Consider the following 12,615-nt stretch of genomic DNA (forward strand, 5'->3'; position numbering starts at 1 on the left):
ACTGGAGAAGAGGTAGGCAGTGGGGTGGGGCAGTCTTATACAAGCAGGCCACGGAACACAACTGCCTGAAAGATCTCCATATTTTGACTGAGTTAGGAATAAGGGGTTGCTGTTGGACACTAGCTATGAGCAGGTTACTTAGCCTCTCTGAATTTCAGTTTTCTTATCTGCAGAATGAGGGTAGAGGGTAGATTAGAGTGACCTCTAAAGTTCCTTTCAGATCTAATTCTATAATCCTATTAATTGGAGATTCAAGAAATCATGGTTTGAGTACTAAACCTGTCAGGTAATTGTGTTACCCTGAGTAAATCATTTTATGTTTCTGACCATCAGTTATCCCCATTGTAAAATGAGAAGCCTGTACTAGATTTCAGCTACAAAGTCAATCCAACCATTTTACACTGAGTATATTCCAAACCATAAAAAAGATGAAAAACTAGTAATTTCAGAAAAGCTCAGATTTATAATTTCAAATAATTGTTCGGTCACTTGGAGATCAAGATTGTTCTATCAAATAGCTCCAAATGAACATTTAAAACGCATTAACACCTGAACACAATGATCAAAGGAAATAAGTCAATTAAAACAAAAATGTGTTTTAATTCCAAATAAAAATATACATTCATATCATTATGTCACTTAACTCTTAAAGACTTCTGATACATAATGAAATTACCCATGCTTTTATCAAAATGTAGTATTTTCATAAACTGAATGCTTCTTGACAAAGTTGCATTTTTTTTTTAAGGAGCAAAGCAAATTGTTAAAAGGCAGATTTTGTGGGTAACAGTTTAACTCCTGTAGTTTCATTTTCTCCCAATCTGGCAGTATAAGACCATGGAAAACACCAAACCAAGTATCTAGAAAAAGAAAAAGCATACATTATGTGGGGGTTTTGAAAAAAAAAGTCACTGGTTCCAAGAGATTACTGCTACAGAATCAACAACGGATTACCCAGCCCTCTGATGAGTCAACTTTCCCCATATCTTGCCATCTCAACATCCTACCACTACCCTGACACTTACCCCAACCCCCACCACTTTCCAAGTTCCCTCATTTAGCATATCGTCTTTTAAGGCTAGGTACAATCATGCTATTTGCATGATTATCCCTTAGCACAAAGCCTTAGCCCAATAGCCCTTAGTACAAAACCTGGAAAATAAGTAAACTCGTAAGAAATGTTTCATCTATCTACCCATTTATTGATCATCTCCAACATCTTTCAACTATATCTATTTTTCAGCTATTTATCCATATCCATATCCTTTATCTATCTGTCCAGTCAAACATGTATCTGAGAATCCACACTATAACATATGACCCAAGTGTTCATCTAACCTCTTCAAAAAGACCCCTCTTCCCTTAACCATGAGAGCAGGAAAATCCACCATAACCTGAGGCAGTCCATTCCACTTCTGGATGGCTCCAATTGAGTTTTTTTAGCTATCCAGCCTAAATTTACTCTTCACTGCTTCTATTTATTGTTACTAGCTCTTTCCCCAAAGGTTCAAAAGAACAAATCTAATGCCTCTTCTGTGTGGCAGTCTTTCAAATATTTTAAAAAATGGCTGTAGTAGACACCTTCAGGACTGATCTTACTCAACCATTTGGAACATTGGTGACTTTCTTTTTGAGTGGCAGGACACTTAGATGGAATAAAATAGCATTGATAACATAGATTGATGTTTATCTCTTTAGAACAAATGTCTTCAATCAATTAATTGTGAATTCCATTATGGTTCCTACAGGAGTGACAACCACTATGATGTCACTATCTGCTCTCCCACCTCCTCCTTCTTTAATTCCAGAATTGAAGGTGGGCATACTGGCATTGTAATATCATAGGATCATAGGTTCAAAACTGGAAAGGACTTCAAAAGTCATCCCATCCAACTCTCTTTTTTCAGATAAAAAAACTGAGGCCACGAGAGGCTAAGTGGCTTGCCCAAAGTAACACAAGTTACAGGTACATGATAGACCAGAGTCCAAACTCTAGGTCAAAAAATTCCAAATTCAGTTTTCCAAGTTTATTGCCTCAGTGTCACAGAATCTACTTACTACCACAGATACCAGATCAGCACCTTCCTCAAGGAAATCCACTCTCAGCATCATCTCTAGACCTCTATGCTTCCTAAATCAAAGACTTAGAGAACACAAAAGTAGCCATAAAGAACTTGGGGACCTTAGGTTTAGGCAATCTGTTTAAATAAGGATTCTACAACATAAGATTCCAAGCATTATAAAAGCAAAACCAAAACTAAGAGATGGCCTCTTCTGCACAATAGGCTTCAGTAATGAGAAACAACATAGTGTAGTGGAAAAATGACTGGATTTATAATCGAAAAGATTGGCTTTCAAATCCTGTCTCTGATACATACTAGCTGTGTGACCATGGACAAGTCATTTGAGCTATCAGTGACCCAGTCGACTGAATTAGGAGTTCCGTCCATGGATGAATTAATCAGTTGAGTACCTATTATGTACTAGCTTCTTTCCACTCTCAATAATAATAATAAATAACTATTATTTATATAGTGCTATGAAGTTTGCAAAGCACTTTACACATGTATTATTTGATCCTTACAACAATATTGTAAGGTGTTATTTCTAGCATCCCCATTTTACAGATGAGGAAACTGAGGTTAAGTGACTTGCCCAGAGTAACACAGCTAGTTAAATGTCTGAGGCAGGATTTGAATTTACGATTTTTTGACTCCAAGTCCAGTGGCTCTATCCACCGTGCCATCTCACTGCCCCTCCTTCTTCTTTTTTCTTTTTTTTAAATAATTGGGATTAAGTGACTTGCCCAGGGCCACACAGCTAGTAAGTATTAAGTGTTTGGTCAGAGGCCAGATTTGAACTCAGGTCTTCCCGACTTCAGAGCCTGTGCTCCATGCACTGCGCCACCTAGTTGCCCCCATCACTGCCTCTTCTAAACTCTATGAGAACTGGTTTTTGACCTCTCACCGTTGAACTAAAACTCATCTCTTCCAACTGCCAAATCTAAAAAAAAAATTGTCTTTATATTCTTTTTTTTTTAATCAAGAACATATAATTGAATATTTTACATAATTATGAAGCATCTTTAAGAAATCTGAAAATAGCAAAATAACAAAGATACTAACTTTCATAAGTTTTAATATTAGGACTGAAAAGTTATTTTCTGAAGTTTCAAACTTCAGCTTAGCAATAAATAATAAAGAGAATAATTGGTCAGAAACCTGAGTACTGTTCATTAGTTGGTATGGAATCCTTTGAAGTATATTTGGAAAATCATGCTAGCTATCCCTCCTGTACTAGGAATGACAAAAGAAATCACACCTTCCAAGAGACAACATTAATAGTAACAATCATCTAATAATAAGCATCTCATCAATGTCAGGAAGGCAAAACAGAATTTTAAAAGGAATAGAAAAACCTTCATGTAGATGTAGATGGTGATGTTTGGACTGACTGAAAGAAACTTGGGATTCTAAGTGTTGGGGATCAGAAATGATTGCCAGTGTCTACTTTTCTCTTTAAAAGACAATTTTTCTATTTAGGCAATTGAGGTTAAGTGACTTGCCCAGGGTCACACAGCTAGTGAATGTCAAGTGTTTCTGGTCTGAGTCTGAGGCTGGATTTGAACTCAGGTCCTCCTGACTCCAAGATGGAAGCTTTATCCACTATACCCCCTTAAAAAAATGACTTTTCAAGGGACCGCTAGGTGGCACAGTGGATAGAGCACTGGCCCTGGAGTCAGGAGGATTTAAGTTCAAATCCAGCCTTAGATACAACACTTACTAGCTGTGTGACCCTAGGCAAGTCATTTCCCTATTGCTTCACCAAAAACAAAAAAAAAAAAAATTTTTCATCATCAAAATAAGATTTTTAGTTTGAATTTTAGAAAAAATGGTTCTTAAAATTTTTCATTTTGCCTTTGGAGAACAGGGAAGAAAGGAGGTGGAAGTAAGAATATACATAAAAAGAATAATGGAAATAAACAAAATGATAGGTAAAGGCAAGAGGACAAAAACTCACTGCTCCATTCATGAAACAAAAGCTGAGCATTCATTAGCTGAACAGACAACCAGTAACTCAGTTTCTCATATTACGTTGTCAGAAGAATGACAATCTAGGGACAGCTAGGTGGCACAATGGATAGAGCCCTGGCCTTGGAGTCAGAAGGACCTGAGTTCAAATCCAACCTCAGACACTTGGTACTTAGTAGCTGTGTGACCCTGGGCAAGTCACTTAACCCCACTGCCTAGCAAAAATCACAAACAAAAAAGAAGAAAGACAATCCATTGTCATTTGGGGAATGAGTAAACAATTAAGAGAAGCCATTCATATTCATGGTAAACTAACAAAAATGTCATGCCCTTCTCTAGAAGAAAAGTTCATACTTTTCAGAGCTTTTTCTGTAACAAGTGCTCAAAGTCATCATTTATCCATGATTGCTGGGCTCCTGGGAGCAACAACCATGCTAGCCTTTCTTAGGGCCACCTTTCTCTAGATGTATTGACTGACAAGGTCAGTGGCCCTTTGTCAGACAAGTCGAACACTTGGGGTTAGAGATTGGATCTGTGATTTCAATTGGATCTGTATAAGAAATTCCTGGGTGGGGAAACTTCCTCTAACAATGCAGGTCATCACCTCAGCAATCTAGGGTATTAGAGACTGGCCTAGAGCACTGAGTGATACAACCACTATGAGTCAAAGGCAGAATTTACACTGGGGTCTTCTGGGTTTTAAGGCTTACTCTTTACTCAAACTTGCCATGCTCACTGGCTGCAGTAATCAATTGAGGAGACCTAATAGTCTGATTATTTTTAGTTCAGATTCTGACAAAGGCTCTGGAAATTTCTTTGGAAGGGGAATTTCCTTTGAAAATACAGCATTTTAGTATCCAAATGTTTTACATGATTGCATATGTATAACCTATGTCTGATTGCTTAATGTCTCAGGAAGAGGGATGTGGAGGTAGGGAGAGAGGGATAGAATTGAGAACTTTAAAAAAATTGTTAAAAAATTGTTTTAACATGTAACTAGGGAAAATAAGATAGAAGTTTTAAAAAAGAAAATATATCATTTTAATTGATCTTAAATATTAGCTCAAGGGGGCAAATTCAAGAGACAGGTCATCAATGTGGTCTCCAACCCTAACAAACATCAACACAAGTCAAGACCTAATTTGCCAGCACCAATAGGATTTTGGTCCTTTTTTTTGTTTTGTTTTTTCTTTGAGATCTGTGACTTAATCAGGGTAGAAACAATGTGGGGCTTGGCATCAGATCCAGTGAGTTACTTAATGTCTCTGGACCTCAGTTGCTCATCTGTATAATAAGGGAGTTCAATAAGGTAATTTCCAAGATGTCTTCTAGCTCCAACTTTGTGATCATAATGAAGGCTTTTAAATTCTCTCCACAAGTGCAGATGAGAAGCTAGTCTGTAACCTAGAGAATTTTATAAGACCCTGAACACTTTGTCCATAGTCACATGGCTAGTATGCCAGAGGTAGGAATTCAATACGTGTTTTATTGACTCTAGGAGACATCTTTCAGGATCAAGACTGAGGGTCTAAACAATGACTCTCAACCTGAAGTATGTGAGCTTAGTTTTAAAATATGTGTATGTGTGTATGCGTGTATATGTGTGTGTGTGTGTGTGTATACACTGCAAACAGATATATATATATACATATATATATATATATAAGAAACTATTTCAATGATTACTTTCCTTTATAATTCTATAATTTATTTTTTGCATTTAAAAACATTTTTCTGGGAAGGGACCCATAAACTTCACCATACTACTAGAGGGGTCTATATAGTAGTTAATGAACACAATAAAGTTAAGAATCTGATGTAAATGATATCTAATCTAAACAAACAAAAATATCACTTGTCTTTTCTAATTCTCTTTGAATTGGTGAGATTTTTTGAAGAGCATGTGAGACTGGCTTTAAATGAGATGATCAGGGGGCAGCTAGGTGGCGCAGTGGATAGACCACCGGTTCTGGAGTCAGGAGGACCTGAGTTCCAATGCAGCCTCAGACACATAACACTTACTAGCTGTGTGGCCCTGGGCAAGTCACTTAACCCCAATTGCCGCACCAAAAAAAATAAATAAATAAAAATAAATGAGATGATCAGAGTTTAAATCCTAACTCTGATACTAAGTAGTTATGTGACCTTAAGCACAACATTTAACCTCTCTGGGTCTGTTTCCTCATCTCTAAAATGAAGGGTTGGGCTAGATGACCTTAACCTGAGTACATGTATTTGTTCTAAATAGAAGTTTATATTTTCTTGAATGACTTATTTAGAAAACAGTAAGAAAAGCTAAGGATGGGCTAAGCAAAAGGAAGGCAGACTTAGCAAGTGTGTGAAAGACTAACACTCATTTTATGAGCCAAATTTTCACAAGGAGAATGGCAGAAATTCTTTACAAGGCTGTCCTAAAACAGGGAGTCAAATACAGCCAAGAAAGACACCTGAGGGAATACAAAATAAAGTCGCTTTGATTAATACCTGAAAAACAGATTCAGTTTAATGAATTGAGCAAATTATAGTTTTTTATATGGATCATTTTTATTTTTACTCTACTCGCAACCATTTTAGTGACTACTAGAAAGACCAAACCTCCCACTTTATTTATGTGGCATGTCTCAGAACATGGTCACACCTCATTTCCATTGTGGAGCTGCTATAAAGTGCCTTCCTTTTCCCTCCCCATCCCCCCTGAATAACTTGATCTGTGTTTAAAAGGTATTTCCCTGTACTGCTGCTGTCCTTAGGGAGACTAAGAAAATATCCCATGTGGTCATGGCTCTCATGGACTACGCCTTATGTGCTGCCCCTTTGATTTAAGGATTGCTGTAGAAAGAGTGAAGTCTCTGAGGTCGAAAAGCATGACTGAGAACCTGGAGCCTAGGTCTTCTAGCTGTCTCCTCATCTATGTAACCAATAGCTTCTATTTCCACACAGCTGGGAGAGAGGTAATGATGATGCTGTGGAAGGCACTGGGGTTAGGAAGACCTGGGGGTAAGACCTGTTTCTAACAAATAGTAGCAATATGATGGCAAGAACCTGACTGATCTAATGACCTACAAAATCTTGATTATACAGTAGTTACGGATCTATCCCAGTAAAGGGATTTATTTTTTTTTTTACAGTAGGAGTTTCTCTACACAGATGAAATCACAAGTGAGGTAAAAAAAAAAAGAAGAAGAAGAAGCATGCTCTTACTTCAGAAACAAGGGCAAATTTACAAAGACTAAGATGAGAAAACCAAGGTGATATTTCATTTAGTTCATGGATTGGGAATACCAGGTCATCTATTCAATACTTCATTTTACGGATAAGGAAACTGAAGCCTAAAGAGGTTAAATGATTTGCCTAAGGTCACACAGCTACTTAGTGTCAGAATTAGCTCTAACCCTTAGAATTCAACCAACAGGGAATCTATCTGGGTTTCTTCCCTCAAGTTAAGTGTTCATTGTCATTTCCTTTCCCCAAAAAACTTGACTGGGAAATGACATCATTTCTAAAGTCACCTAAATGGCATCCTTTCTAAATGGTTTAGCTACCTATGGTCCCCAGTAAAATTCCTCCCTATCTACGCTATGTTTCCAATGAGAGGTCAATGTGACACAAAAACTCTGGGGAGAAAACTGTATGGCATTTCATGGGAATGAAGAAGTTGACATTTGGAAAGCATGTGTATAGGCTGCCATGAAACACTGATCCCAATTTGTAATGGGAGCAGGGAGAGGAGGTCAGGGGAGGAGGAAGGGAACCTACATCGTTATCAGGAATATAAAAATGAATTATCGGTTTTCCAAGGTTTGGAAAAATTGCAAAATACATATCTCTAAATGATTCATCTTTTATTCTCTTAGACATGAAAAAAGAACTATCAAGAATGTGCAAACCATAAAAAGAAAATGTATAAAAATAAAATCCCATTCGGAAAGGTATGGATGCAGGGTGGTACAGGGGATAGAGAACTGTTTTCAAAGACAGGAAGAGGTAGGCACACATCCCACCTCTAATACTAACACATTCTAGACCTGTGACCTTTGTCCAGTCACATAAACTCTCAGTGGTATAGAAAAGATGCTGACCTGTATTGGCAGAAGAAATTTCCTGTCTTGGGAGTTCTCTGTGCTAATGAAGTAGCAGGTCTAGTCCCTAGCCCCAGCAAGGTACAGTACCTTTTTTATTTAACATTAGTAAATGAGTGAGAGGGATTAATTAATCTTAGCTGATCCATAAGGTATGTACAGAAGCTCATCAAAATGAACTCAGGCTCCTTACTCTAAGATGGGGATTGGGCATGGGGTTGCAATGTTCAACTTAATTTCTAAGACTCATTTGCCTTGACTAAAACGAAATGGGGTGTGGGGTGGGGAGACATAAGCCTTGCACTGGTTCAATTTCCATTTTCTATTCCCCAATCAGGGAGATGAGAAATTCTAATGTTTTTTTTTTTCTCTAAATGTATAAAAGTTGGATTCACTTTTAATTGTTTCCCATTAGGAAAGGACAACTGAGATTAAAAACAAGAGAGAAGTCTAGGCTAATTCCTAGATTTTAATACTGAAATCACATAAAGTAGCCTTCTCCCTGGCCTTCACTGATCAAATCTGAAAGACAAAACTGGAAGTAAAAAGTACATTCTACTCACCTCAATCACTGTCACTCCAAATGCAACTCCAGCAACAATAATCAAATTTTTCTTCAAAAAATTTATAATATAGTTACCACATGTCTGTAAAAAAAAAAAAAGGAGGGGGGTTAATATTATGAAGGGTTTGCTTATATGTTAACTTTCTTAGTACAAGAGAGTTATGTTGGACAGATAATCATGAATAGATTAAAATCCGCATTGGTGGGAAGAGAAGACTCTGCATTGATGAGATAACAGATGCACTGGAAAATTGGAATAATTAGGGGCAGCTAGGTGGCGCAGTGGATAGAGCTCCAGCCTTAGAGTCAGGAGGACATGACTTCAAATCTGGCCTCAGACACATAACACTTACTAGCTGTGTGACTCTGGGCAAGTCACTGAACCCCATTGCCTAACAAAAACCAAAAAGAAAAAAAAAGAATAGAAAATTGGAATAATGTAATAGAGTAGAATTGAAGTTCATCAAAGCCAGGGACTAGGTAATGTTCCATCCCTGTGCCTATCCAATGTCTTCAACATGATGTACTTCAGCATTTGTTTAATTGGGAGACTAAACTGAGTTTACTCTACAGAAATTCACTGGAGCAAAGACAAATTGAATTGCTACAAAGCAAAGAAGTGTACTGACTCTTGCTTTGTTCAGACTAGATTAACTCCAGTCTCTCCTATCTATATCTTGTCTATACATATGTATGTTGTTTCCCCCATCAGACTGGGAGCTCCTGGAGGGCAGGGACTTTCTTTTGCTCTTCTTGGTATCCTTACTGCCTAGCACAGTACCCAACATATAATAAGTACTTTAAAATGCTTATCAACTGCCTAAAAAAAGCAACAAACTATTTGAACTTACACAAGAATTAAACTAAGACATTTTTTCTTTGGAATTAAGTAGAAATACAGGGGTTCTTTTTCTGTTTGTTCTTAAGTCATACTTTTTGCTCTCAACCTTCTAAATCAGTTAATCAATCAATAGGCATTTAATGAGTATCTACTATGCACCAGGTACTGTGCAAAGGACTGAAAATACAAAGACAAAAATAAATATAACAATCCCTCCTTGCTCAGAAGCTTACATTCCATTTAAAAAAGAAATCTTTCTCCTGATTGCTAATTAATACAAATTAACCTCAATCAGTTCCTAATTTAAATGGAATTTAAAATATTTTATATTCTTATTTTTACATAAAAATTTCTATAAATTTCCTGTTAGTCCTTATACTTGTTTTCTTTAAAAAAAAAAAAAAAGAGGGAGAGGAAGTTCTAGGTATCCCACTTGTACTTAAAGTCCTAATTGGATACTTTATTGAGGTAAGAGAGGAAACCCTTGTTTACAAAGACTGGGAGACAGGCTCTGGAAGGTCCTGCCGGCCTGGGAAGAATAGTGATCCTGAAAGACACACGGAATAGAACCAGATATTGATTGCATAGACCAAGTGATAAATTTCTTTTTAGGACAGCTGCTTATAAAGACCATCTTTACTGAAGCACACAAAAGTTTTGATTCTAATTAATCTAATAGCCTCAGTTCTCTCCCCTCTCCACATAGCTGCAAAATTCTATTCTGAATTTACATAGGAAAAATAAATGAATAAATGAATAAAATTAAATTAAAAATATATACATGGCAGAAAGGAATGAGGTACAAAGATCTATGAAGCTCTATATCTCGTTCCAATTGCTTTTCTTCTTCTTTTTTTTTTTTTTGCTTCACTACTTCATTGTTATTAATCTCCCTTCTTTTCCAATTAAAATGAAGAGAGAAAGAAAAAGAGATTCACACGGAGGCCATATCCAAAAATGTGTCTCTTTCTGGAGCTTAAGCCCCTCACCTCTCTGTCAGGAGTTGGGTAACATGCTTCAAAGGCCCTCTGCAGATACAGTTGGTCATTGCTTTATCAGTTTCTTATGTTTTTTTAAGGTTATTTTCCTCAACAGTTTTGTTTCCCTTACATAAATCATTCTACTTGTTCTACTCACCTTGCTATGCATTAGTTTCATACTTTTCAGGATGTTCTGAAATCACCCTTTTTTGTTATGTCTTATGGTTCAGTAATATTTCACTACATTCATATAACACAATACGTTCAGTCATTCTCCAATGGATGGCCTCTTCCCCTTAGATTCTAGGTCTTTTTCCTTCCTTTTAATTCCCACTTCAAGATTAGGAAGTTTGTTTTACTTGTAACCACTTCATCCTTTTTTTTTATTAATTTATTTTGATTTATCAGCAATCACTTTCCTAAGTTTTTGAGTTTTAAATTTTTCTCCTTCTCCCTCCCCAAGACAGCTCAAAATTTTATATAAGTTATATATATATACATTCTTATTCAACAGATTTTCACATTAGTGATATTGTGAGGAAGAATTAGAACCAATAGGAGAAACCATCAGAAAGAGGAAACAAAACAAAACAGAAGAAGAAAAAAAAGCAAATAGTATGGTTTGATCTGCATTCAAACTCCACAGTTCTTTCTTTGGATGTGGATAGCATTTTCTATTAGTCTTAGATCCTTGCATTACTGAGAAGGGCTGAGTCTATCAATATTAGTCATCGCACAACATGACTGTTACTGTGTATGGCGTTCTCCTGGTTCTGCTCACTTCACTCAGCATCAGTCCATATAAGTCTTTCCAGGTTTTTCTCAAGTCAGCCTGTTCATCATTTCTTATAGCACATATACCACAACTTGTTCAACCATTCCCCAACTGATGAGCATCCTCTTAATTTCCAGTTATTTGCCATCACAAAAAGAGCTGCTATGAATATTTTTGTACATGTGGGTCCTTTTCCCATTTGTATGATCTCTTTGGGATATAGCCCTAGAAGTGCTATTGCTGGGTCAAAGGGTATGAACATTTTTATAGTCCTTTGGGCATAGTTCCAAATTGCTCTCCAAAATGGTTGGATCATTTCACAACTCCACCAACAATGCATCAGTGTTCCAATTTTCCCACATCTTTTCCAACATTTATCATTTTCCTGTTTTGTCATGTTGGCCAATCTGACAGGTGTGATGTGGTACCTCAGAGTCATGCTGATTCAATTCCTCCTTGATCAGTGATCCGCCTTCCCTTGTCCATTTCAGATAAAAGTGGTTTGTTTGATGCCTACTCCATTTTCTCCAAGTTTGTATACTCTTCTTCTCACCCACCCCAAAAGTGAACAATATCAAGTCATACTCTCTTATTCTTCCTTTTTCCTACAGCATATATTCCTTTTGCTCTTCCCCTCTTAAAACTTTCAGAACAAAAATCAATCCACATGCCCCCCCAGATCCTTTTTTAACTCTAATACCCTTTGAAGACATTAAAGTTCTAAAACACACTTGTTTCTTCTCCTCCAGCAGAATTTTCTATTATATTATCTTGTGGCCCTTTCAATTGCTGAAATAAATCAACTTTTCCAGATTTTGCTTGACTCATGTTTTCACTTCAAAGATCCTACTCAACTCTGGTCTTTTTTTCATCAAGAATTATCTAAAAGCTCTCCATTTGATTAAAGGTCATTTTTCCCACTGTAGGATTATATTTAGTTGTCTCATGAAAAGGTAATCTGGGTTGGAAGTCTATAACTGATTTGTAAAAGAAGCCTCCAGGTCATATATGATCCTGTGGCCTCTTGGTACTTAGAACTCCTTTTTTTCTGGTTGTTTAAAAGTATGTTTTCCTGGGGTAACTAAGTGGCACAGTGGATAGAGCACCAGCCCTGGAGTCAGGAAGATCTGAGCTCAAATCTGGCCTCAGACACATAATACTTCCTAGCTGTGTGACTCTGGGCAAGTCACTTAACCCCAAATGCCTCATTAAAAAAAAAAAAAAAAAGTGTGTTTTCCTTTACCACAAGAGCTCTTGATTATGGCCATGAAATTCTTGTGACATTTCTTTTGGGAGTTTCTTTCAGGAAGTGATTAGTAGATTGTTTTTTTTTTTCACTTTGTC

General features: G+C 36.8%; 1 protein-coding gene across 1 annotated transcript in view; it reads right to left on the bottom strand.

Moving 5' to 3' along the window:
* Positions 1-580: 580 nt before the first annotated feature.
* The window catches only part of TSPAN8 (tetraspanin 8), an 80,210-nt gene continuing 68,175 nt past the window's right edge, over positions 581-12,615 (bottom strand). Inside the window, exons 8-9 of the mRNA XM_027873418.1 lie at positions 8,674-8,757; positions 581-860 (exon numbers count right to left, since the gene is read on the bottom strand). Of these exons, the coding sequence (XP_027729219.1) occupies positions 807-860; positions 8,674-8,757 (138 nt within the window). The 3' untranslated portion in view covers positions 581-806. The remainder of the gene's footprint in view (positions 861-8,673; positions 8,758-12,615) is intronic.

The sequence above is a fragment of the Vombatus ursinus genome, unplaced genomic scaffold (genome assembly GCF_900497805.2).
Source record: "Vombatus ursinus unplaced genomic scaffold, bare-nosed wombat genome assembly UNPS02003292.1, whole genome shotgun sequence".
Taxonomy (NCBI): domain Eukaryota; kingdom Metazoa; phylum Chordata; class Mammalia; order Diprotodontia; family Vombatidae; genus Vombatus; species Vombatus ursinus.